Source organism: Salvelinus namaycush, chromosome 29 (assembly GCF_016432855.1).
Source record: "Salvelinus namaycush isolate Seneca chromosome 29, SaNama_1.0, whole genome shotgun sequence".
NCBI lineage: Eukaryota > Metazoa > Chordata > Actinopteri > Salmoniformes > Salmonidae > Salvelinus > Salvelinus namaycush.
Genome location: NC_052335.1, coordinates 12,680,966 through 12,708,817, shown reverse-complemented (window position 1 = coordinate 12,708,817; position 27,852 = coordinate 12,680,966). Strand labels below are relative to the sequence as shown.

The following is a 27,852-nucleotide window of genomic DNA, read 5'->3' as shown; positions in this document are numbered from 1 at the left end:
TTACATTGCTTGAATTCAGATTTGTTATACTACTTTTGACCTATAACCATTTAAAACTAGCATAAATTTAACATGGGTTTCAATGAGAACCATAGGAATACAGTGTTAGCTATTCAAAATGGTCCTTGGCCAATTACGCTACAAGACCAACTTTAAAACATTCAGGTTTTATAAACTATTTTACTTTGCTAAAATGTGCATAAATGCATGGATTCAATGCCAACCATAAGAAAACAGTGGTAGACATTTTAAATGCTACTGCTCTTTTAACCATTTCAGCTACAAACAACATTAAAACTGACGTTTTCAGAATTTGTTTAAACTATAGCAATTCAAAAATGTCAAATTGGCATTTAATAACCCACCAACAGTAATAGTAACTCTTGAACCATTCAAACTAGACCCAAACCAACATGTTCAGGCTGTCCAATCAATCAGTCGTTCCATCTACCAACTTTTCAACTATAACCAGTCACTACCATTACTACTTCAGTCACTATCACTACAATCATTTATTTCACAACCATAAATACTATAAAGATGTCCTTCCAGTGATATTTGAACTTTTCCTGTTGAAAAGCAATAGCCCAAGTAATGTACACCCACTTGAGAGTAAAAATGTTGTGAGCAAAATGTTTTTTAGACAACTGTAAACTTCAAGGAGTAGGCCATTCAAGGAGGTGTTCTGATGTCATTGCTTGAGGAACAATAAAGGAGCAATAGAGAACAAAGAGGAAACCCCCCCCCCCCCCCCCCATCCCACTTGTGTCACGTCATAATCGTACCTGGATCACCTTGAGATGTGCCTAAGTAAATCAGGTGTTCAATGAGGTGAAAAGACTGGAACAGGACTTTAAGACAAGCTCACAAGCACAAACATTTCCTTTAGTGCTGAGAAGGAAGATATATATTTTTTAATTAATTCAGTGGTTCCAATTTGTTTGTTTTGATCCACTGGTTTACTGTAATCACATCCCTGCTATCGGATCTCTGTCATATCAATGACTTTGTCAAATGTGTCTATAGGTTCCTACTGAGCCGACATGGTCATGCTCTCCTGTAGGGGAGGGCAAGGGGACCCAGCAGCCTTAATTTAATTGTGTGTGTGTGTGTGTGTGTGTGTTAGTCTGATCTTCGAGATACGTATATGATAATTTATTATATAGTATATTGTGAATATACATTGAATGCACAAAACATTAAGAACACCTAATATTGAGTCCCCCTCCCACCCCTCTTGTCCTCAGAACAGCCTCAATTTGTCGGGGGCATGGACTCTATAAGGTGTCAATGTTGACTCATACTTTCCACAGTTGTCAACTTGGCTGGATGTATTTTGGGTGGTGGACCATTCTTCATACACACGGGAAACTGTTGAGTGTGAAAAACCCAGCAGCTTTGCAGTTCTCGACACAAACCGGTGTGCCTGGCACCTACTACCATACACCGTTCAAAGGCACTTAAATCTCTTGTTGCCCATTCACCCTCTGAATGGCACACACACACAATCCTTGTCTCAACCGTCTCAAGGCTTGAAAATCTGAACTTCAATAAGGGGTGAAAATCCTAACATCAATAAGAGATCATAGCTTTCACCTGGTCAGTCTGTCATGTAAAGAGCAGTTGTTCTTAATGTATTGTATACTCTGTGTATATTGTTTATCTTTCAGGACAGAACATAATTAGTATACTACTCTGTAAAATCCAGAATAAATGTCAACTAAGGGCTAGATTTAATCAGAGCCGCCTTAATTGTTTTTGTTTAAGCGAAGTTGGATGTGTAACTGCGTTGGTTCAGTCAAATCGGCAAGCTGCTCCCGGCGTTATACAGATCGTGTACATTGCTTTTGGATACTCCTTGTCGCATTTGTAGAAATCCCATGCAGCCGTGTTGCAAATTTTTCCATGGGTTTGTGTGTTAGCTACACCTCGATTAGGCTGAATTAAATCATTATTTTGTTGAATGATTTTCAATTTGACTGTCATTTTCTATATAGCCTACACTTTCTCATTCTGTGGGATGGGTGTGGCCACGGATTTAACACCGCCAACACCGTTGCACTGTGACACCTCTGACACCACCTAAACAAAAACAATGATATGCTATGCAGTTTGCCGGTTATCGCTGATTTGATTGAATCTAGGCCTTGCTGTTTTATTACTTGTTAAAATGCTGTGAGTGCAGCATAGATCAATTTCTATAACAAATTTGCTAAATTAGCTTTGGGGACTTACATTTATTAAAGAAGAACCAAGTAAAGATCCATTTGGGTAAATTAAAAGTTCCAACTTGAAATGTGAGATTACTGTTTGTAACTAATTTCCTGATGTATGCTATTGAACAAAATGTGTATGTTGTATAAATGATCAATATGGACATATTTGTACAAAAAACTGAGATAATAAATCAAGGAAGACAAACAAATGTACACCAGAAAGTCTTTAATGGTTTCGTGAGATTTGTGTTGCAAGGGGAACAACTTTCCACAATACTACTTTTGCTTGTCCCCAGCCATAATTGGTGGTGGTATAGAAATGGGACCTTAATGTATTATGGTACAGTTGAAGTCGGAAGTTTACATACACCTTAGCCAAATATATTTAAACTCAGTTTTTCACAATTCCTGACATTTAGTCCTAGTAAAAATTCCCTTTCTTTGGTCAGTTAGGATCACCACTTGATTTTAAGAATGTGAAATGTCAGAATAATAGTAGAGAGAATGATTTATTTCAGCTTTTATTTCTTTCATCACATTCCCAGTGGGTCAGACGTTTACATACACTCAATTTAGTATTTTGTAGTATTGCCTTTAAATTGTTTAACTTGGGTCAAATGTTTCAGGTAGCCATCCACAAGCTTCCCACAATAATTTGGATGAATTACAGTACCATATTGCTCAAACAACTGCAGTCCTTTCAGGGCCTGTATACACACATACTTTCAGAGTGGGAGAGCTGATATAGGATCGGTTTTGCCATTAGATCATAATGAAAAGGTTTATTTGGATAGATCTAGGACGGGTAGATCTAGGATGGTATCCTAGATGGATGGTATCCCTCCTACTCTGAGACTATTTTTGAATATGGTCCCAGAGTTGCATTAAGTGCCAAGAAGGTAGCGGTTAGACCAGGCCCCACTTACAACCCCCTGCACATAACCTGTGATGACACTGTTGGTGTGCTGAGTGACACAATAACACCACTGTGTTAAATATGTTCACTATTTTTACCTACATGTATATTAATGGTAGTATTGTGATTTTGGACCTGAAGAGTCATTTCCCTGAAACAACAGCGAAATATTAAATATATGAATATCGACTTTGGGGTGCTTGTGATCTAAACCAAGGGCTTTCGGATGATGTAATGTACAGAGTATTGCCTATAGAAATATATCATAGAACTGGCACAGTTGGCTATTCAGCACGTTCAATTATACAGTAATATGTTTTACCAGTCCTTGCCTTACCAATGATGCTCAATCGAACGGTAACTGAATGCCTCGATGCCTGTCTGCCTGCTTTAAGCTATATGTCTGTAGGAGCAAACCATTTCTGTGACCGGGGTGGTGTACCTAATAAACTGGCCTCTGAGTGTATATGGACATGTCCAAATTGAAATGCTTCCAACAAAGTTTTCAATTATGGGCAATGTAAGAGTTAACAAATTAGCACAACAAAAAAAATATGTTCTTATCAATAAGCTCTGCATTTCAGAAATCACCTTCGTATAAGCACCCCAAGGGCACTGTTTACATAAAAAATATATATATTAATTAAACCTCTTTTTTTGCGTATTTAGCCATAGCACTTATAGGGAGGAATGCTTTTAAAACTTGTCAGAATGACTGATTTGTGTAGACTCAAGATGGTAAGCGACAGTTGCTATCCAGCAGAGCATTGTTATGTTTTGGTTAGCTTGTCAATCAAGTTTAATTTTCTTCTAACATTGCAAGACAGTTGAGTAAGTGTTTTATATCTTTGTACTGTGCATATAAATATGGCTCTGGAGTGAGCAACTATTTATTTCTCTGATTTAGGGTGCGTTTGAATTTACAATCTGGCGATCTACTCCGATTTCAGAGCACTCTCAGCTGAGTGTGCGAGAGCGCAGAATGACTAACAAATTCATAACGCTCGACACCTATTGAATATGGCCGGTGTCGGTAAACAAAGTTTTAAAAAATAGCGCAATTAAATTGTTGCCAGCAGCACAGTTAGTCACCAATACTCTGGCTAACATGAAAACACCCTAACCAGCTTTGCTAGGGCGAGTAAAACGGTCCGAGTGAGGTGTTCTCTCATTTGTGTTGGAAGTAGCTAGCAAGCTAGCCAACGTTAGCCAGTTAGCTTGGGTGCTTGATGTTTCTATATATGTTAGATTAAAGAATGAAGACAGAAACAAATGTCAAGTTCAATAGCCATATTCAAGTATTGTACAAGTCCCAACATACAGGGTATGGGGAACAGCCCAGCTAGTCGATTACCTATCAACTAGACTCTGTAACACTTGACTGCTGTTGTGAGGTCAGAACACTCGGATCAACCCTACTCCTCTCCATTGTGAACTCTGAACCCTCGAAACGCTCTCAATTTACCAGCGGACAATCTGACAATGCTCTGAATTTGGAACGCCCAGAGCGAACTCTGGCACTCCAGATTAACTATATGAGCACACCCCTCGAGAGTTCTTCTTTTTTGGGGTTTAATGACAGTGTGCAAACCAATATTAGGTGCGTTACCACCACCTACCGGGCTAAAGTATGATGGACTTTGCCATAATATAATAAATTGTTTGGACAAGCTCTGGCCTTTTTCACATGTATTTACAAAGAAATTGTGGCTACTCAACTGGTGTAAAATAATCCATTCATCTAAATACACTGCTCAAAAAAATAAAGGGAACACTTAAACAACACAATGTAACTCCAAGTCAATCACACTTCTGTGAAATCAAACTGTCCACTTAGGAAGCAACGCTGATTGACAATAAATTTCACATGCTGTTGTGCAAATGGAATAGACAAAAGGTGGAAATTATAGGCAATTAGCAAGACACCCCCAATAAAGGTCCTCCCGGGTGGCGCAGTGGTTTAGGGCACTGCATCGCAGTGCTAGCTGCGCCACCAGAGTCTCTGGGTTCGCGCCCAGGCTGGGCTGGGTTCGCGCCCAGGCTCTGTCGCAACCGGGAGGTCCGTGGGGCGACGCACAATTGGCATAGCGTTGTCCGGGTTAGGGAGGGTTTGGCCGGTAGGGATATCCTTGTCTCAGTATGTAAAATGTAATAAAATGTATGCACTCTACTGTAAGTCGCTCTGCATAAGAGCGTCTGCTAAATGACTAAAATGTAAATGTAAAGGAGTGGTTCTGCAGGTGGTGACCACAGACCACTTCTCAGTTCCTATGCTTCCTGGCTGATGTTTTGGTCACTTTTGAATGCTGGCGGTGCTTTCACTCTAGTGGTAGCATGAGACGGAGTCTACAACCCACACAAGTGGCTCAGGTAGTGCAGCTCATCCAGGATGGCACATCAATGCGAGCTGTGGCAAGAAGGTTTGCTGTGTCTGTCAGCGTAGTGTCCAGAGCATGGAGGCGTTACCAGGAGACAGGCCAGTACATCAGGAGACGTGGAGGAGGCCGTAGGAGGGCAACAACCCAGCAGCAGGACCGCTACCTCCGCCTTTGTGCAAATGTGCATGTGTCAGCATATGGTCTCACAAGGGGTCTGAGGATCTCATCTCGGTACCTAATGGCATTCAGGCTACCTCTGGCGAGCACATGGAGGGCTGTGCGGCCCCACAAAGAAATGCCACCCCACACCATGACTGACCCACCGCCAAACCGGTCATACTGGAGGATGTTGCAGGCAGCAGAACGTTCTCCACCGCGTCTCCAGACTCTGTCACGTCTGTCACATGTGCTCAGTGTGAACCTGCTTTCATCTGTGAAGAGCACAGGGCGCCAGTGGTGAATTTGCCAATCTTGGTGTTCTCTGGCAAATGCCAAACGTCCTGCACGGTGTTGGGCTGTAAGCACAACCCCCACCTGTGGATGTCGGGCCCTCATACCACCCTCATGGAGTCTGTTTCTGACCGTTTGAGCAGACACATGCACATTTGTGGCCTGCTGGAGGTCATTTTGCAGGGCTCTGGCAGTGCTCCTCCTTGCACAAAGGCGGAGGTAGCGGTCCTGCTGCTGGGTTGTTGCCCTCCTACGGCCTCCTCCACGTCTCCTGATGTACTGGCCTGTCTCCTGGTAGCGCCTCCATGCTCTGGACACTACGCTGACAGACACAGCAAACCTTCTTGCCACAGCTCGCATTGATGTGCCATCCTGGATGAGCTGCACTACCTGAGCCACTTGTGTGGGTTGTAGACTCCGTCTCATGCTACCACTAGAGTGAAAGCACCGCCAGCATTCAAAAGTGACCAAAACATCAGCCAGGAAGCATAGGAACTGAGAAGTGGTCTGTGGTCACCACCTGCAGAACCACTCCTTTATTGGGGGTGTCTTGCTAATTGCCTACAATTTCCACCTTTTGTCTATTCCATTTTCACAACAGCATGTGAAATGTATTGTCAATCAGTGTTGCTTCCTAAGTGGACAGTTTGATTTCACAGAAGTGTGATTGACTTGGAGTTACATTGTGTTGTTTAAGTGTTCCCTTTATTTTTTTGAGCAGTGTATATTATTTTTGGGGGGGACTCACCATGTTCATACCACACAGTGGCAGTGTTGAGACACCAGAGGGTTGACCTTTTCAATACATCAGTCATCAACAACAACATCATGAAACATACACACAAAACACACAATACAAAACACACATCAGTGATGTCGAAGGTTTTCTAAAAAATAACATGTTAGAATAAGCAAATAATGTCATTGGATTCTATTCAACTCATTACTCTTTTTTTTACAGTTCTCTCATTTTATATTTTCACCTTTTTGTTTTTATTGTTTTCATGGCAAATAATCAAGTATCTTCCAAAACTTAAGAGTTGTCAATGTACAGTAAATATATTTAGTTTACAAAATAGTACAACAGTACAGATTTAGGTTACAAAATAATTTCACCTGATGGAGGCAGCAACAACCAAGATACTCAGTGGGCTATGGGTTGGCTAACTCCTTCAACAATATATGTGCACATCTCCAATAAGCTGAACTACAGGGCTCCAGATGTGCAAAAACTCATCAAGTAATGGTTTTAAGAAGGCATTTCCAAAACACAAGGAAATATACTGTAAGACTGTGCCAGAATATAGACCTTAGTCCATTTCCCTGTTTTACAAAACAGACTGTGTTTCCTAGAGTAAGTTGAGATGAATAGACTGAAATAGATGAGACACACACACAAACACAAACTGTTGGCTCAGCAATCATTCTTGGCCAAGGATGCAGTGTGTCAGTCAATATCCTCCTTTAAACCCTCTCTTTATTCATTTGTCTAGCTGACCAGCTCTCATTATTCCAGGAATATATTGCCATCTCCCCACAGAAAATTGCAGTGTGATATTGTAATCTAGCCACAGCACCTACTGGGCACAGACGTTGAATTGTCAACTAATGTGAACGAAACGTGAAATCAACAAAAAATGTCACCATATCATTGGATTTAGGTTAAAAGTTGGGTGAAAAAAATATTTTTTTGCAAATCCCAAAAAAATTCCACGTTGATTTTTTGGTTGAAATGACATAGAAACAATATTGATTTAACCAATTTTTGCACAATGGGCAGTTACTGTACAGTTCTGTAGAGAAATAATATAGATGTTTTTTTAGGCCTTAGAACAAGGGTAGGCAACTAGATTTAGCTGCGGGCCGATTTGTTTTTTGAATGGCTGGTCGGACGACCGGAACATAATTAAGATAATTTGTACACTGCAAAATGCTCAATTAGATGTTTATGACAAAAACAATATTTCACCAAAGAGACAGTAGGGTGCCATTTGGGATGCAGCTTCAAACTCTTTGAAGTTCAAGAGTCCCATTGCATTATTTTATTTATATACCCTTCTTCACCAGGTAACCATTCTGTTATTTTTTTGTTCTGTTTTGGCACATGAAAACATTTGTCTCAGCAGAACGTTCAAATAGAAATGTACAACAATCTCCCTTGCTTCGGCGGGGCCTCACCTCACAGGCCACCATCGCTTGCCAAAACGCTCCAATCAGGCAACCTCTTCACAGTTGTCTAGGGGACCATTTAATAGACACTGAATGGTCATTGGTCGCCTTAGTGGGGAGTGCTTGATCGAAGACCAAAACAAAATGGTGTCAATGAGCTCTTCAGTGCTGAATAGGCCATCTGTCTCATAAAAGATTGAACGTGAAGTCCAACAGCACTTTTGCTAAAATACTAGATTTCTGCAGTGTGGCACAGTGATTCAGTGTAGCTAATACTGTCTGTACATCTTCTTCAACCACTGAATTGTCTTTTGTTAGTGTTTCTATGGTGATGCCTGTGAAGCAAACTTGTACCCTCATTGTATAAAGGTACTGTGCTTTGTGAATGAGGGAACAGTTTTGTCGGTCTCCATCTGTCTGTTCCTCTCTCCCTCTATACATATTTCATATATGGACATCTGAATATTATTAATCTATATAAACATATCTGTGAATCGTTGTAGAAGAAAAACTGTGTTGGAGATTTAGAGTTGAACATTTGTCAAACACACTGTGTGCTATTTGGATGATTCATGTTTCCTGCTTACCGCCCACGGAGATAAACAGTTGAGGTTCACACCATCTGTGTTAATCAATACTACTGTATCCCTAGTGTGGTGTTGCAAAAATGTTCTATAAAAACTCCGCTAACCCTAGGCACGTGTGTGTATATGTGTGTGAATATATATACAGTATATGTAATGTATGCATATATATGTGTGTATACATACATACATTTTATCCGTTATTTTACCAGGTAAGTTGACTGAGAACACGTTCTCATTTACAGCAACAACCTGGGGAATAGTTACAGGGGAGAGGGGATGAATGAGCCAATTGTAAACTGGGGATTATTAGGTGACCGTGATGGTTTGAGGGCCAGATTGGGAATTTTAGCCAGGACACCGGGGTTAACACCCCTTCTCTTACAATAAGTGCCATGGGATCTTTAATGACCTCAGAGAGTCAGGACACCCGTTTAACATCCCATCCAAAAGACAGCACCCTACACAGGGCAGTGTCCCAAATCACTGCCCTGGGGCATTGGGATATTTTTTAGACCAGAGGAAAGAGTGCCTCCTACTGGCCCTCCAACACCACTTCCAGCAGCATCTGGTCTCCCATCCAGGGACTGACCAGGACCAACCCTGCTTAGCTTCAGAAGCAAGCCAGCAGTGGTATGCAGGGTGGTATGCTGCTGGCATATGTGTGTATATGTATGTGTATATATATATATATGTATGTGTATATATATATATATATATATATATATATATATATATATATATATATATATGTGTGTGTGTGTGTGTGTGTATATATATATGTATGTGGGTGTATATATATGTATGTATATGTGTATATATGTATGTATATGTGTATATATATGTGTGTTTATATGTATATATGTGTGTATGTATGTGTGTATGTATATATGTGTGTGTGTATATATATGTGTGAGTATGTATATATATGTATGTATATGTGTATATATGTATGTATATGTGTATATATATGTATGTATATGTGTATTTTTATATATGTATATATATATTTGTGTGTGTATATATATATGTATGTGTATATATGTATGTATGTGGGTGTATATATGTGTGTGTGTATATGTATGTGTGAGTATGTATATGTGTATATATGTATGTATATGTGTATATATATATGTATGTATATGTGTATTTTTATATATGTATATATATATATTTGTGTGTGTATATATGTATGTATGTGGGTGTATATATGTGTGTGTGTATATGTATGTGTGTATATGTATATATGTGTGTGTGTATATGTATGTATGTATGTATATGTATGTGTGTGTGTGTGTGTGTATGTATATGTGTGTGTGTGTGTGTGTGTGTGTGTGTGTGTGTGTGTGTGTGTGTGTGTGTGTGTGTGTGTGTGTGTGTGTGTGTGTGTATATGTATGTATGTGGGTGTATATGTATGTGGGTGTATATATATATATATATATATATATATGTATGTGGGTGTATATATATGTGGGTGTATATATATATATATATATATATATATATATATACATGTAAGTGGGTGTATATATATGTATGTATGTGGGTGTATATATGAGTCTGTGTGTATGTACAGTATGTGTGTGAGTTGTGTATATGTGTCTGTGTGTATATGTATGTATGTATATAGGACTCGTTTAACTGTGGATATAGATACTTTTGTACCTGTTTCCTCCATCATCTTCACAAGGTCATTTGCTGTTCTGGAATTGATTTGCACTTTTCACACCAAAGCACATTCATCTCTAGCAGACAGAACGTGTCTCCTTCCTGAGTGGTATGACGGCTGTGTGGTCCCATGATGTTTATACTTGCATACTATTGTTTGTACAAATGAACGTGGTACCTTCAGGCGTTTGGAAATAGCTCCCAAGGATGAACCAGACTTGTGGAGGTCTACAATTTTTCTTCTGAGATCTTGGCTGATTTCTTTAGATTTTCCCATGATGTCAAGCAAAGAGGCACTGAGAAGGTAGGCCTTGAAATACATCCACAGGTACACCTCCAATTGACTCAAATTATGTCAATTAGCCTATCAGAAGCTTTTTAAGCCATGACATAATTTTCTGGAATTTTCCAAGCTGTTTTAAGGCACAGTCAACTTAGTGTATGTAAACTTCTGACCCACTGGAATTGTGATACAGTGAGTTAAAAGTGAAATGATCTGTCTGTAAACAATTGTTGGAAAAATGACTTGTGTCATGCACAAAGTAGATGTCCTAACCGACTTGCCATAACTATAGTTTGTTAACAAGAAATTTGTGGAGTGGTTGAAAAACGAGTTTTAATGACTCCAACCTAAGTGTATGTAAACTTCTGACTTCAATTGTACATATATGGTGTTGTTCCAGGTCGACTACATAGCAGATATTGCATCAACCAATAGTTGCGTGCCACGTCCTTGACTGTTCAGTCTGGCATCAGATTGCTGTATCATATGATGTGGTTAGCTGCTATGTTAAACACCTATCCAGGCATTCTGAGATCTGGCAGGCATCTGCAATGTAGTCACCCAGGAATATGGCCATTATGTGTATATCTAAAAGGATCTTATAGGCATAAGCAATATGGTGAATTCTTTAAAATAAATTAAATGGGTTTTCAAAATCAGTGTTTCCTAAATTGACTGTGGCAATGAAGTTTTATGATGAATGTGTTGAAAGGCTGAATCCGAACTTAAGATATGCACACATAACTCACACACTTTTGGGTTAAATAAAATACTTTATCAATGGGACATTTACACAAAATGTAGGATCTTACTTACCCTAATACACTGAGGATAAAGCAATCAACGCTTCAGACTTAGAGATTGTTTTGAGATCAAAACAATGACGTCATTCTCTAATTATTTCCTCCCTACTGAATTAAAATAAATAAGAATGTGGAATATTGAGGCTCTAACAGTGCAGACATTATGAATCACACGCATAAAGATCTCCAGATGACGCTATCTAATTTATTTGTATTCTTAGATAAATTCCATACAGCATTTAATCATAGTCAAGTCATTCATTAAAAATGTCCAGTTATTGCATTGGCTTTTCAATAATTAGAGTTACAGCCATAAAAATCAAGTACAACATCCTATAAATACTCCATAGAATCTTTGACATGTACACGTATACATAAACTTGTAGCTACAACCCCGTCTATTTTAGCATGGTAACAATAACAATTAGATCAGCCTTCATTTTTCACATAAGTGGTTGCACAGTGTCAAAATCAAATGAAAAGCTGGCTATTATCAAGCTGAAGCAGGGAGAGAGAGACAGAGTGGGGATTCAAGGCATAGGGAGTTGCTGTCCTTTCTGTGTCCGAGGGGCTGATGACCATAAGAGCCTCGTCGTAAGAGGCTGGACCGGACACCGGTATTCTCTCGATAGAAAAGAGAGAGAGAGCGAGAGAGATGGAGGACTCCGTCTCAAATTCACAACTCTGGTCTGGCTGTTAAGGAGGAGGAAGAGGAGGAAGGTGCGGTTGTCGTCGTCGTCTCAGCCTCATCTCAACCTCGTCTCAGCTCGTGGAGTTTCTGAGCAACGCTCTCCAGCTCCGACTCGATGGCCGCCAGACTCTCAATCTCTGGGTCCTACAGATATGGATAGAGGGAGACAGGGAAGAGAGATGGAGAGGAGATTGAGGGATGGATAGAGAGAGAAATGAAGAGGGCAGAGGAAGCAAGAGAGGGATGCGGTGAGGGAAGAGAGCGGGTGAAAATAATCAGTCAAAAACAAGGAGGGGGAATAATAGAATGGAAATAAAGAAACGGAGGGAGACAGAGAAATGGATAAATAGAGGAAAAGAAAGAATAACATGGGCAAACAGTGGAAGATAGAAACGAGACAGACAGAAAAGAGGGAGGTGAAAGAGCGAGATGAGAGAGAGAAGTAGAGATTAGAAGAGGGAGAGGAATGACAAAGGGTGATGATAAGAAAGGGAAAGGAGGGAGTGAAGGGAGGAGGTCATTACTCAATATTACCCAATGTTACCCTCTTCTGAGTGCACTTAAAACAACTCTACCCAGAGTGCCATGTGTCGTTCTCTAAGAGGCTATATCTGTGTGGACAACGTGTGTGTGCGTGTGCCAACCAAGGCATTTTTGTTTACCAGTATCTGTGCCAAAACTTACCTGCATAGGCATGTGTGTGTGCATATGTGTGTTCCCATATGAGAGCCCACAGGCGGCAAAAAGCCCTGTGGATGAACCATCCATCCAGCGTGTTCCGATTGCTGTAGTTAGTAGTAGAGGCTCCTGAGGTGGAACCAGCACACTTTTCCTACTTTTAGACAAGTGAGGGACTCTAATTGGTGTTGCACTGCTGTATGCCACAGTCATATTCACTAAGAAGTAAACAGACAAAATGGGGAGGGACTACCTTAACTTGTCCAATAAGAAACGTACATTTTTTATTTTGGTTGCAAAAAGTTTTGCTACGATGTGCACTAATATTAATACAACCAAGTTGAATCTGCCAAGAAGGTGTGAAAAAGCCTCAGGGGCCAACACATTACACAGCGTTCTACCGAGCGGCTCCTCTACAGGATGAGTTTAATGAAGTGGACAACGACAGCCTAGCGTACCGTGACAAAAGGACAGACAAATGTCAACTGTGTTGTTAGCCTATTCAAGTGATGCACTGTGATGTGTCATATGAAAGTGGACTACAGTAGACTGAAGAGAATACAGCATTAGATGTGAGGTGGGTAGTGAACCTACCCACTGAGCACAGATGTCAATTCAACGTCTATTACACGTTGGTTCAAAGTCCTTTCATTGAAATGACGTGGAAACAACGTTGATTCAACCAGTGTGTGCCCAGTGGGTAGGCTCTCAGAGCACCGAGTGTTGTGTTTCTTGTTTAGTTCAGGGTTTCTTCTCGATGCATTCTCAGTGTAGCCCAGCAGTTACACATCAGGGGCCTTATGTATCATGCGTCTAAGAGTAGGAGTGATGTTATAGAATTTTGCCTTTTAGAGCCCAATGATTAAGATTACATGGACAAGGGAGGCCTGATCCTCGATCAGCACGCCTACTCTTGACACGCTTGATACATATGGCTCCTGATTCAACTAATCCATGGCATGGTGATTAGTTGATTTGTTGACGAGTTGAATCAACAGTGCAGGGCAAGAACAAAAATGTGCACCTCTCGAGGTGGTTCCTGATAGGGGATTAAGCGAGAATGCTAATATAGCCAGGTACCATTGCATTTCATTGGATTTGGGGATAGTTCATCCAATTTTAATAATTGGGGGAAATGTACCTCAGTCTTCCTGCTGGTGCTCCCTTCTTCCTCCTCTCCCTCTCTCCTCTCCTGCGGTTCCCTGCGTGCCATCATCTGGAGCTCCTTCACTTCGGGGCTCTTCCGTGCCTCTCCCACCTTCCTCTTCTCCTCCACTTCCTCTTCCACCACCTCCTTGGAGTGATGGGGCACTTCATGTTGACCTCCGACCTCCAGTGACTTCACTTCCTGCAACTTTTCTTCCTCTCCCGCTCTCTTCTTTGTTTGCAAACTCCGGGCTAGCTCACTCATTCTGCTCCAGTGATTCACACCGGCGACCTCGCGTTTCACCTCCCCCTCATCCTCCTCCTCCTCTTCCTCCTCCCACTCCTTCTTTGCCTCGGCACTGTCTTGCAGAGGCAATGCAGACCTCTTCTCCTCTACCTCCTCTTCATTTTCCTCTGCAGATTTCTTCTCCTCAGATTTATCTTCTGGTGCATCTGTCACCTCACCAGACTCTGCCCCTGTGTAGATAAAAAATTATAGAATATACACTATATATACAAAAGTATGTGGACACCCCTTCAAATTAGTGGCTTTGGCTATTTCAGCCACATTCGTTGCTGACAGGTGTATAAAATTGAGCACACAGACATGCAATCTCCATAGACAAACATTGGCAGTAGAATGGCCTCATTAAAGAGCTCAATGACTATCAACGTGGCACTGTCATAGGATGCCACATTTCCAACAAGTCAGTTTGTCAAATTTCTGCCTTGCTAGAGCTGCCCCAGTGAATTGTATTTGCTGTTATTGTGAAGTGGAAACGTCTAGGATCAACAATGGCTCAGCCGCGAAGTGGTAGGCCACACAAGCTCACAGAACGGGACAGCCGAGTGCTAAAGCGAGTAGCGCGTAAAACTTGTCTGTCCTCGGTTGCAACACTCACTACCGAGTTCCAAACTGCCTCTTGAAGCATTGTCAGCAACTGTTCGTTGGGAGCTTCATGAAATGGGTTTCCATGACAGAGCAGCCGAACACAAGCCTAAGATCACCATGCGCAATGCCAAGTGTCGACTGGAGCTCGCCACCATTGGACTCTGGAGCAGTGGAAACACGTTCTCTGGAGTGATGAATCACGCTTCACCATCTGGCAGTCCGACGGACAAATCTGGATTTGGCAGATTCCAGGAGAACGTTGCCTGCCCGAATACATAGTGCCAACTATAAAGTTTGGTGGAGGAGGAAGAATGGTCTGGGGCTGTTGTTCATGGTTCGGGCCCCTTAGTTCCAATGAAGGGAAATTTTAACGGTACAGCATAAAATGACATTCTAGACGATTCTGTGCTTCCAACTTTGTGGCAACAGTTTGGGGAAGGCCCTTTCCTGTTTCACCATGACAATGCCCCCGTGCACAAAGTGAGGTCCATGCAGAAATTATATGTTGATATCGGTGTGGAGGAAGTTAACTGGCCTGCACAGAGCCCTGACCTCAAACCCATCGAAAACCTTTTGGATTAATTGGAACGCTGATTGCGAGCCAGGCCTAATAGCCCAACATCAGTGCCTGAGCTCACTAATGCTCTTGTGGCTGAATGGAAGCAGGTCCTTACAGCAATGTTCCAACATCTAGTGAGAAGCTTTCCCAAAAGAGTGTAGGCTGTTATAGTAGCAAGGGGGGGGGGGGGGGGCAATTCCATGTTAATGCCCATGATTTTGGAATGAGATGTTCGATGAGCAGATGTCCACATACTTTTGGTCATGTAGTGTATCTTTATTCATCCATTTGCATGGACATTTTTCATTGTTTCTTGACAGAGTATCAAACCAGACATACCACTCCCTCACTCACTCATACATATGCACAACAGACCGGGAGCAGCACAGGGTCAGCTCAAAGCATCACCCCTAGAGCAGTTTGTGCCTTGCACAAGGGCACAACGGCAGAAAGTGGCAGCTGTGATATCGGTTGCCTGCTCACTCACGTCAGATTCACCTTATCAGACCTAGGATTCGAACCCTTTTGTTACTAGCCTGCTATATCTATCCTTGAGGCTACCACCGCTCTCCAAAGAAAGGAACATCATCTCTTTCTCTCTCTCCTCCCTTCTCTCCCTCTCTCCTCACTCTCTAAACAGTATTATCCACCCTCAACAGGATTCCACTCTTCTTAATGAAATCTTCTGCTGCCAGTTGGCTGAGCAGATCTCTGACTTTTACATTTCCCTCATGCTCCACCTTTCTAAATTATGGACACGTGGTCAAGGGCGTCATACACCCCAAAAACCCGAGGGGGCACAAAGTACATGAGGATGTTACGGGAGTGGTCCATCAGGAAGTTTGAGAATTCTTCAAACACCTGAAACAGCTTTTTTCCTGCAATCTAGAGCCATAATCATTATGCTTAATTCTATGTCATAAATACATTTCGTTATATCCAAGCATACTTCTTGACTTGTCTGTATCCTCCAGTCAGGTGGTTATTTTTTGAGAAAATAAATATTATTTTTTGCATCTCTGCCTCAATCCGGGTAAAAGATTGAAAGGAATGTGAATCTTATTCAGTACATTAGTAATTGCTTGCTTTTCTAAAATCTACCAAACTAGCTACTCTAACTTGATTGCCTGAAATGGTTTATTGGTAGCTAGTTATGAGTTTGGGAGATTAGGAACCTATCTGGGCTAGCTAAAGCAAACTTCATAAAGTGGCTAAGTGTCTCGTAGTATTACAGAGAAACAACAACAAAAATGTTGTTTTTTAAAAATCTATATTTAGTTTTTTAAACATGACACATCTGAAGGGGTCTGTGCTTTCTGGGATCCTTGGGACGTCCCTACCCCCTATTAAAGTGGTTAAGGTTTATGGATATGGTTAAGGTTAGGGTAGGGTAGGGTAGGGATTAGGGTTAGGGGGCACGTGCCCCTGTGTCCCCTATGGGCATGACACCTCTGCATTTGGTTACAGCCCTTACAGAGCCTCCTTCCCTGCATACAACCTATGGAGGTACTGAGATCATATTGTACCGTCCCTTGGAGTGACCTTATGCTCAGTTGAATAGTCACTGGGACTTGCTGGTCATGCTAGAACCTTGTCCTAGCCTCAACCTTAGAAATAGCCAGTTGGTGGTTGAAGGACTGGGGATGTCTCTCTGTCCTAAAAATCTAGAAATAAAGTATACAAAAACAAAATATGGCCTAGTTCACATGCTTGCTCGCCGCTTATGATTATATTTTCATTTCTTTCCTTGGCCTAAATCTAGCGTTTAGATTTGAATTCCAGGGGCGTGCAGCCAATCCGTAGCCATGGGCTGTATTCCAAATGGCACCCATTCCCTATATAGTGCACTACTTTTGACCAGAGCCCTATAGATCCTGGTCAAAAGTAGTGCACTATATAGGGAATAGGGAACATGGTGTCATTTGGGAGGCAACCCTGCTGTCCAAGTGCTCTGTCTTGTTGGTAATGTTCCAGTATCCATTATCTAATCAAACCGGGCCGCTGTGCGGGGAGCACTCAAACTCATCAGATAGATGGAGCCGTTCCTATCCATCATCTGCTCCCGCAGTGCATGGTCACAGTCTCACCACCAGTCTCCACCTCTTTTTCTCTTCCCTCCCTCCCTGCATTCTTTCTCTCACTGCAGTGCGTCTCTCGTTCTATTCTCTTATATTTGATTTCTCTTTGTGTTTGTGTGTGTGTCTCTCGTACACACACACACACACACTAACAATGCCTCCCTCCTGATCCTGCTCTCTCTGCCTGACTGACCTCAGTACCCCAGAGAACAGTGTTTATCTAATGGATTGATTTGGCACTTAGCTATAGCGGTCCACTATTTAATCTTTATGACACCTCATCATCATAGTTAATCCTCCTCCGGGTGTAGTGTACTAGTGAAGTGTAGTCGAGAGGGAAGCTAACTGCAGCCACTTTCATGCTCACTTCAAAGCTTGCAAGTGCACTTACAAGATGATGGTACCTGCTCGCAGCCTGCATAGCTACCAGATACCAATGAAGGTAGCTAGTGAGAAGCGGGTAGACTAGAGATGTCTGGGTTTTTAGAAGTGTCTTTGCCACCCTCTTCTTTTCTTGGGTTCAACTGTGAACAATAGCCATGTAGGACATTCAATATATATGTCTAATTGGCCAATCATATGGTTCATTACAGCGCGAGTACTCAATTCGCTTCGGGGGGAAGTTTCCTCTAGGTACAGATCAACTCACACCACCCCAACCGCCAATCTTAACATTTACCTTTAGTGGGTTAACATGCAAAACTGACCCAAGATCAGCTTTTAGGGTCAACTTTACCCTACTCCACTGTGGTGTAGTCAAGAGATGTCCATTTAGTCGACATGTGAAGGCCTGAAGACCAGTGTCTGTAATGTCACCGTCAATGTACTCTGGGCAGCAGTTCTTACCTTTCTTATCCAGAGGCACGTTTCCTCCCTCCGTTTTAGCCTCCTCGCCGTCTTCTCTTGAGCTCGCACGCTTCTCCTCATCCTCCTCCTTTTCCTTCTCATCCCCTTCTTCTTCTTCTTTCTTTTCAATCACATCCACATCCTCTTCCTCCTCTTTCCCCTCCTTGTTCATGGCATCTGAGATACGGTTGTCAGGGGTCTCGTCCTTTTCTCGCTTCTTCTCTTCGCCTTTTCTGATGATCTCGTTCCTCTCACGGGATGACTCTCCGTCCCTCTCCGCACTGTTCTCCGCCTCTCCTTCACCCTCCCCTTCTCCCTCTCCTCCGGTCCCACTCTTCTGGGACAGGATAGACCTCTCGCCGGGGCCCCCCAGAGCAGCCAACATCGATCGATCTATGAAGGAGATGAAACAGAGATACCATTTCTCATCAATGGGGGGTAAATGATTTTGTCAAGGCACAAAAAGACATTCAATGAAGTTGTAAATCAAATCAACGTTTATTAGTTGAAAACACAGTTTAGCAGATGTTATAATGGGTGCAGTGAAATGCTTTAGTTGCCAGCTCCTTAAAATTGCAGTAGAATGTCAAACATTAGTAATAGTAAAAATAACTCAAGAAAAAACAATAAATATCAGAAAGAATCCAAACTACAATCCAAATAACAGTATAATTATTTTTCTAGCCACTGTGCTTCTACATCTGCATAGCTTGCTCTTTGGGGTTTTCGGCTGGGTTTCTGTATAAGCACTTTGTAACATCTGCTGATGTAAAAACGATTTGAATGATTGATAGCTACTTTTGAAGCACATGCTGTGTTCTAGAAACTAATATTTAACCCTGTAAAGACATTTGTTTATTATATCAAGCTAAAATGTTGATACAAAAACCTTTGTCCTTTGTGGCCTTTGTGTTATATTATACTGTGTGCTAAAACGCGCCTCGTATTGAATCCCGGCCCTAGTGTTAAGAGTGTGGATAAGGATAAGGATAAGGAATTAAAAGCAGAGCACAGGGATCTCCCTGCCTGCCTTTCAATTATGAAACTGGGAGCAATGATCCATTGCACTGCCCAAACATCCATCCAACAGATGGACTACATTTAGATGGACAATAGATTGACTTCACTTCCCAGCAGGAAGTGCAGTTAGCAAGGCGCCACAAGGGTGTGAAGTGAACCGTTCTGAACGTTGCATATAGACATTTTATGAATAGAGCGGAAACAATTCCCTATTCTACCTAACCGACAATCACATCTGTTCTATACACTATATTTCGATCTGAATAGTCATGATTAATCTCAAATGTGAAAAGGAGAGGAAGGTGGCCACATCCTCTGATGTCACAGAATGTGCAGAAATTTTCTCTTTCATAGTTTAGAAATATGTCATAGCGACAACAGAAAGACGCAAAGTTTGACGGTCACGTGTGGCAAATGGCTTCAGACACAGCCATATGTCCCAAATGAAACCCTATTTCATATGTAGTACAAAATAGGGTGCTTTTCATATCTAGTACGAAATATGTATTCTTGACTATGGGAAAGGGTGCCATTTGGCACTCACCTTTGCCTTTCCATCCCGACGTACGATCGGACAGCATGCACAAGTGGCCGACTTTAAAGCAGCGGCCAATCAAAATGTAAATGTGCACTTTGACTGATGGCCAAGAGGCGAATCCACTGTGTACTTACTTATCCTGACATCAGCAGAACTAAAACGGACAGTGAATATACTATGGGAGCTGCCGAAATTAAATTGGAAATGCAAATTGAATAATGAGTAAACCTTGTCACTTACCTTAATGCAACCTATGGCAACGAGCCATAAATAAGTCCTAGTGCTGTCATGACATGGTGCATCAAGGCCCGTTTTCATAAAGTGTCTCAGAGTTGGAGTGCTGATCTAGGATCAGTTTTCCCTTTAAGATCATAATGATTAAGATTGTATGGACATGGGGGACCTGATCCTAGTTCAGAGCTTTGTAAATACGGGTTCAGATCATTTCAAGTCACCTAAGCTTACTTACCATGTGGTGCATAAGGCCTACAGAATTAAACAGAACACAGTATATTGTATCTCTATGATAATACCTCCACAAGGATGTGCTAGAATACCAAATTAGGCAGAATCAAAGAACTTTCTTTTCTCACATGAAGAAAAAAAAAATCAGCATGATGATTAATCATATCCTCACTCTTGTGTTGTTAGGTAATCTCTCGTAGACAGACGTAGTAGTTCTGGGTTGCTGAGCTTAGTTGTTAGGCAGTGTTCATGCTTAAATGTGCCTGTAGAAGAACAAACCTCTCATGTGTGTGGGCACTGGGCCATGTTGGATATACCATCTGGACAGTTTGATGGATGAAATCTTATCACAAACATGTTACCTAGTAACTGCTAAAGTTAAACAGTTTGACTAAAGTTAGCCAACGTTTGTGAACTTTGTCTTGCTGAACAATCCTTTTTAATTCTATGGGGTTTAGAGAAGAGAGAGAAAGACAGAGACTCCCTGTCCCAATTCTGTCTATCAGAACCTTTGGAGCCTGTGTGTGTACCAACAGCTCCCTTCTCCCAGATGCCATCCACTCCACACAGCACTGTGGTCAGACCTGCTTAGCTGACACAATGTCCCAGAACATTGCACAACAAAAATAAGGGAAGTATCAATTTCATAGTGTGCCTCTTGGCTTGTCCAGAATTGAACTGCATCTTTGTCTATAAACAGGGTCTGTATCTCTCTCTCTCTCCCCCTCTCTACCGCACCTGCTGTCTCAACCTCTGAATGCTCAGCTATGAAAAGCCAACTGACATTTACTCCTAGCTGACATGTTGCACCCTCTACAACCACTGTAATTATTATTTGGCCCTGCTGGTCATCTATGAATGTTTGAACATCTTGAAGAACGATCTGACTTTAATGGTCATGTACTCTTATAATCTCCACCCAGCACAGCCAGAAGAGGACTGGCCACCTCTCAGAGCCTTGTTTCTCTCTAGGTTTCTTCCTAGGTTTCTGCCATTTCTATGGAGTTTGCCCTAGCCACATGCTTCTACATCTGCATTGCTTGCTCTTTGGGGTTTTAGGCTGGTTTTCCGTATAAGCACTTTGTGACATCTGCTGATGTAAAAAGGGCTTTATAAATATATTTGATTGATTAACTACTTTTGAAGCAAATGCCACTACCATCCGTCCTATTGGCCAATGTGCAATCATTGAAAAATAAACTGGATGATCTACGATCAAGACTACCTACCAACAGGACATGAAAAACGGTAATATCTTATGTTTCACCGAATCGTGGCTGAACAACGACACGGGTAATATAAAGCTGGCTGGGTTTTCCGTGCATTGGCAGGACAGAGCAGCTACGTCTGGTAAGACGAGGGGTGGGGGTGTGTGTCTATTTGTCAATAACAGCTGGTGCGCAATGTCTAATACTAAAGAAGTCTCGAGGTATTGCTCGCCTGAGGTAGAGTACCTTATGATAAGCTGTAGACCACACTATCTACCAAGAGAGTTCTCATCTATATTATTCGTAGACATCTATTTACCACCACAAACCGATGCTGGCACTAAGACCGCACTCAACGAGCTGTATAAGGTCATAAGAAAACAAGAAAATGCTCATCCAGAAGTGGCGCTCCTTGTGGCCAGGGACTTTAATGCAGACAAACTTAAATCCTGTTTTACCTCATTTCTATCAGCATGTCACATGTGCAACCAGAAGAAAAAAAACTCTAGACCACCTTTACTACACACAGAGACACATACAAAGCTCTCCCTTGCCCTCATTTGGCAAATCTAACCATAATTCTGTCCTCCTGATTCCTGCTTACAAGCAAAAACTAAAGCAGGAAGTACCATTGACTTGCTCAATACGGAAGTGGTCAGATGACGCAGATGCTAAGCTACAGGACTGTTTTGCTAGTACAGACTGGAATATGTTCCGGGATTCCTCCATTGGCATTGAGGAGTATACCACCTCCGTCACCGGCTTCATCAATAAGTGCATTGACGACATTGTTCCCACCAAGACCGTACATACATATTCCAACCATCTGGAAAGTTTGATGGATGAAATCTCATCACAAACATGTTACCTAGTAACTGCTAAAGTTAAACAATTTGACTAAAGTTAGCCAACGTTTGTGAACTTTGTCTTGCTGAACAATCCCTTTTAAGTCTATGGGGTTTACACCTGTGGAACTGGCACCCAGAGAATGAGAGAGACAGAGAGACACAGAGGTTAACTGACAGCCATTGGAAAAGACATGGGCAGCGAGAGATAGTGAGAGAGAGAAAGAGATGCTCCCTGTCCCAATTCTGTCTATCAGAACCTTTAGAGCCTGTGTGTGTACCAGCAGCTCCCTTCTCCCAGATGCCATCCACTCCACACAGCACTGTGGTCAGACCTGCTTAGCTGACACAACGTCCCAGAACATTGCACAACAAAAACGAAGAGATTTATCGATTTCATAGTCACACACACACACACACACACACACACACACACACACACACACACACACACACACACACACACACACACACACACACACACACACACACACACACACACACACACACACACACACACACACACACACGGCCTAAGCATAAGGGACATAAGAGACTGCTAAGAGGCGACCATGGGGTCCCTGATCCCCAATTTTTGTTTTAGGAACTCAGTCCGGGTCTCAACTTACTGTTGAGAGTTAGAATAGTAGAATACACAAGGTGCAATTTGTGCATCAGCAGTTTCTCTCTTATGTCAGTCACTGACAGTCACTCAATTATCCCTTGTCAGCTAACATTTTTTTGATTGGTAAATTAGCTACCTAAATGTATAGTAATCATGGTGGAATTACCGACTGGGCATGCAGGGCACGTGCCCAGGGGACCTGACCTCCAGGGGGCCCACATTGATTTTGTTAGTCACTCGCACTCATATCATATTAAGTCATGAAATTTGCTTCAAAACTGCTAAAAAAAATATCTCTGCCCCATGGCAAAATCTGTAGAATTGCAGGAAATTAACCCTAAACCTTACATTTTTTCACTTCTCAGTCAAGAGGGGGGGCCACTATTTTCTGCGAGGTGGGGGGGCGGCAGCTAAATTCCACTTTATAGATCGACCAAAAGGTTAGGGCCAGCCCTGCACATAGAGACTGTCACAATATCACAACTTGACAGTAAAATGGCAAACTTGACAGGGATTTGGATTTTCAGTCATCATGAGGCAATGCTGTCATATGGCAATTTTACTGAGGATGTGTGCTAGTGGGACTCACCTGCAGCCTCATCTATACCCTGAGGACCCTGTGGTTTCTTAGTCACATGATCTGCCGTGATGTCAACATGCTGCTGAGCTCTCTCATTGGCTCCTGTCATTTGGAGGGGAGATGAGGAGTTGTGACTGCAAATATTTAGACTAATTTATTTTGACATATACTTACAATACATCCCCTAAAATACACTTATGATTGCTTATTGTAAAGTGTCTTGGGTTTTAGAAATAGCTATTTTATTATTATTATTATTGTGGCTGTTTACATGATTGACAAACTAAATTAAAAACAATCAAGAGAATAAACACTAAAAACGATTTACTTCATGCTGAAAACCATTTATGTGAAAGGGAACAAGAAACCCAATCAAATCTAAGATGAACACAACAAAGTGAAATTCTGATTACATCACAACAGTTGTGTGACATCACTCAAAGATGATGTCACTTCCTGATAGGGTTGCCTTGTATCACCCGCCACAGTGAAAGTCAGTCAATACCTCACCTTCAACGGCAATGTCCTGCAGCTCCTTGAGGAAGTTGCGGTGGCGGAGGATTGACACAAGCCTTTCATCTGCAAAGGAAACCATTTTTTGTAACCTTTATTTATCCCCCAGAAATCACATTGAGGTCAGAAAACCTATTTTACTAGGGAGACCTGGTCATTCACCAACGCATAAATACTTTAATTGTCCAAGCAAGCCAGCAATGTCCCTGCGCAAATGTACAGGTATATTTCTCCCCTTTGGTTGTTCGTGACAACTCAGCACATTTGCTCCCATCTCTAAAAATTAATTACCCTGAAATGTATTGCCTCCAAAGCAGAAATCCAAATTAATCATTTTGGCCCAAAGAGTGGTTTCCAGTGAATTACAGCATCACAGAGCTTTTCCCTTTCTGCTGACCCAGAAAGAGTGTACAGAATGAGGCCGGCATTCAAGAGAACTACTGCTTACTCTGTCTTTCTTCAGGGTCACTCTTTCCTTCGTTCTTTCTTTCTCTCCCTCTTGGTCTTCCCCTTTCTCCCTCTCTAAAATCCATCTCTTTATGGTAAACACATTTCTCTTGCTGTTTCTCTTCTCTGTCTGATCTTACTACTAAGTAATCCTTTCTCCATTGTATTTCCCTCCCTGCCCATCTATACTGTATGTCTCCCTCTTTGTTCTCTCTTTTTAGTGCCCCTTATTTTTCTTTTCCCTCTCCTCTGTACATATTACCTCGACTAACCGGTGCCCCCGCACATTGACTCTGTACCGGCACCCACTGTATATAGCCTCGCTATTGTTATTTTACTGTTGGTTAAAGGCTTGTTAGTAAGCATTTCACTGTATTCGGAGCATCTCTCTCTCTCTCTCTCTCTCTATTGAGGGGTTTCATTTCCCAACCGCAGCCCCATCCTGGTAACAATAGCCAGTAATGAGTAATGCCCTGAAAGATTTTTCTCAACAAGGACAGCGTCAAGGTAACACAATGGCTGTAATTGAATAGCCCCGACTGCTCTGCCGAGTGCACTTATGGAGAGCTCAGACCTGTGTCGCAAATGGCACTCTATTCCTTATATCGTGCCTTACTTATGACCAAAGCCCTATGGGCCCTGGTCAAATGTAGTGCACTGCATAGTGCAATATGTAGGGATTAGGTGCCATTTCGGACTTTCCTGAGTCATGTGCATCCATGGTGAAAATGAAAGCAAATATTAACTTGCATTAGGTCACAATTGGTGACAGTGAGTGACAGTGACACCTTTGAAATACCAGAAAAGGTATGTCTCTAGACACTGATCTAAGGTGATTTTTGCATTTTTCTCTGTTAATGGAGTTGTGGTTATTAAGTTAGGGAGTGTGAGCTGATCCTAGATCTGTACCTAAACGTGTATATCTGGAGCACAGGTCCCTGGGAGTGGTTTACCTGTCCTTAGTATGTTCAGGCACTCCTGACTGACAGCCAAACGGTGTGGCTTCGAGAGCACATCAGCGAGAACCTCCACGATGCATTTCATCACCTGAGGGGGGCAGAGCGGACACACGGTCAACGGATAAACATGGCATCAGCGTTTTCCCCTTCCCCGTATAGGCGGGCCAGGACCATCCGCCTACAAAAATGATCTTCTATTTAATGGATTATATTAACAATGTTGGCTTTGAATCTTGTCGCCCCACCTGTAAAATAAACTAGGGGAAAGACTGGATGCCACGGTAGCAATGGAGAGACAATCAGACCTCCCGTCATGGTGTTAGGCTCCAGACGTCAAATGTGCTCATTAAAGTATTGCCAGGGAGAGAAGGCTGCAGTCTGGTAGACCAAAGACGGTCTCAGGTCTATAGCTGGACTTTGCAGTGTGCTGTGGCTTCAGAGTAGTCCCAGATATTACAGTTGCAAAGTAAACAAAATAAAGAGACATGGATATGCATTATTCTATTTCGATTACTCACTGTCGTGGCAATAACAGTGTCGTTGTGTTATTGTACATTTACAATACGTAAATAAGATATGTAAGTACAATATGCAAATGATATGTAAATAGATTATCGTACATGAAGATAGCACCCTGATATTCTTGTGCGTAGAACATTATCATTGTGTTGCATGAGAGACTGTAGCTTCACAGATTTTTTGTTTGGTGATGCGTGAAAAATGATATGTACAAATCCCATTCAAGGTATGGAACTGATATTCTAATTTTTCGTACATCATGTTCAAATCATCTATAAGTGGCTTTGTTGAGCTTCACAATATATATTTTTTTATACTTTTGTATTATTTGGACATGACGCACGAAGAATGAAAGTTGAAAGTTACCAAAATTCTGGTAGTTTACTGATAAACTTTGAAAGTTATGAGAAACATACCCTCCCTTTGCAACCCTAGTCCTGAAACGTATCAAGCAAAGTGTTGTTGATACAAACAGGGGTGGACTGAGACCAGAAATCGGCTCTGCCATTTCTAACCCACCGGACCATTTTTGTCTTCAAGGCCCACACACCGGACCATTTTATTCCTTGAGGCCCCATTATTAGGTAGATAATGATCATTTTGAGCAGAAAAAAAAGGTTAGACAGGCCCACTGGGCAAAAAAATGACCAGCCCATCTGGCATTTGCCCAAAAAAATGCCAGATGGCTGCCAGTCTGGCCCTGATTACAAACACCATACACAAAATGTAACATAAAGCTGACAATATCATTAAGCTATTCGTTGAAAAGGATTCTTACCTCGACATCCTCTTTCTCAAGGTAAGTTGGAGTCACGGGCAATGAGAGAACTACGTGGGGAAAGAAAAATATGATTAACGAAAACGTCATGTCTCGCATAGTTATTAGGTTTAGCTCTACCAATCAATAGGTACATTGTCGTCTTTAGTTTAGGATACGTTATTCCACAACATTTTCAGCTAAATATATGGTCAATTTTATAGCCTACAGTTGGGACGAGGGCAGACATATTTCCCATGAAAAATATCGACTTCTTATTAATTGAGAATGCACTTCTGTGGCCAAGCGTATAGGCCTATATGTACAGATCGCCGATAGCGCCCATCCGAAAAGGATTCGGGTGCGCTTGCCGCTGTCCTTGGTGCTAGACCAAATGACAACAGACATTCCCGCAGCTTCACAACCCGCTAACTTTAGTGGAATCACAGCTATAACTTGAATAAATATTAGTCAATCCCAACATAATACAATTTCTCTTACCGCGATTAACCAATATTGTCAAAATGAAGTATCCTCTCGCGATCATCGTTGCAATAAAACGGGCAGGAATAGCAAACGTCAAAAGCTTATTCAGAATGTTAGTTCCCCTTCGATTGTTTGTGGAAAGAGTCGATAAATTATGGGTTCATTCTATGTGCAACTTGGCCGCCCTGGTTATTTCAAGCGGGCTGCGTTTTTCAGTATCAGGGGTCTATCTCGCGCAAGCATTAATGTACCACGAACAACTTGCTGCAACTGCACCTGCGTTTTTATATGGAGCTTGCAGGAGGAAATGACATCACCGCTAGGAAAATAACTGTTTAGCCTACATCTTTCAACCAACACACCTTTGTTGATATTTAAGGCGAACAGAGGTGGGGAGCAGTTCAAGACTGGGTGTTCCGGAATATTTTTGTTGTTGTGTGAAAGCAGCTGTTAATGGGTAAATTCTGATTACTCCTAAGGTTTAGGCATTTGACCAGGGTGGAATTAAAATTAAATAAAATCACAAGTCAG

At 41.8% G+C, this 27,852-nt stretch overlaps 1 protein-coding gene across 1 annotated transcript; it reads right to left on the bottom strand.

Annotated features, from left to right (window-relative positions):
- Positions 1-12,220: 12,220 nt before the first annotated feature.
- Positions 12,221-27,382, bottom strand: chga (chromogranin A). Its single transcript, XM_038968057.1, has 9 exons — positions 27,337-27,382; positions 26,857-26,906; positions 25,554-25,647; positions 24,151-24,219; positions 23,650-23,742; positions 18,493-18,752; positions 17,905-17,959; positions 13,980-14,461; positions 12,221-12,304 (listed from the first exon to the last, which is right to left on the bottom strand). Exons 1-9 carry the CDS (start codon positions 27,380-27,382, stop codon positions 12,221-12,223), a joined length of 1,233 nt encoding a protein of 410 aa, XP_038823985.1.
- Between the last annotated feature and the right edge of the window lie 470 nt (positions 27,383-27,852).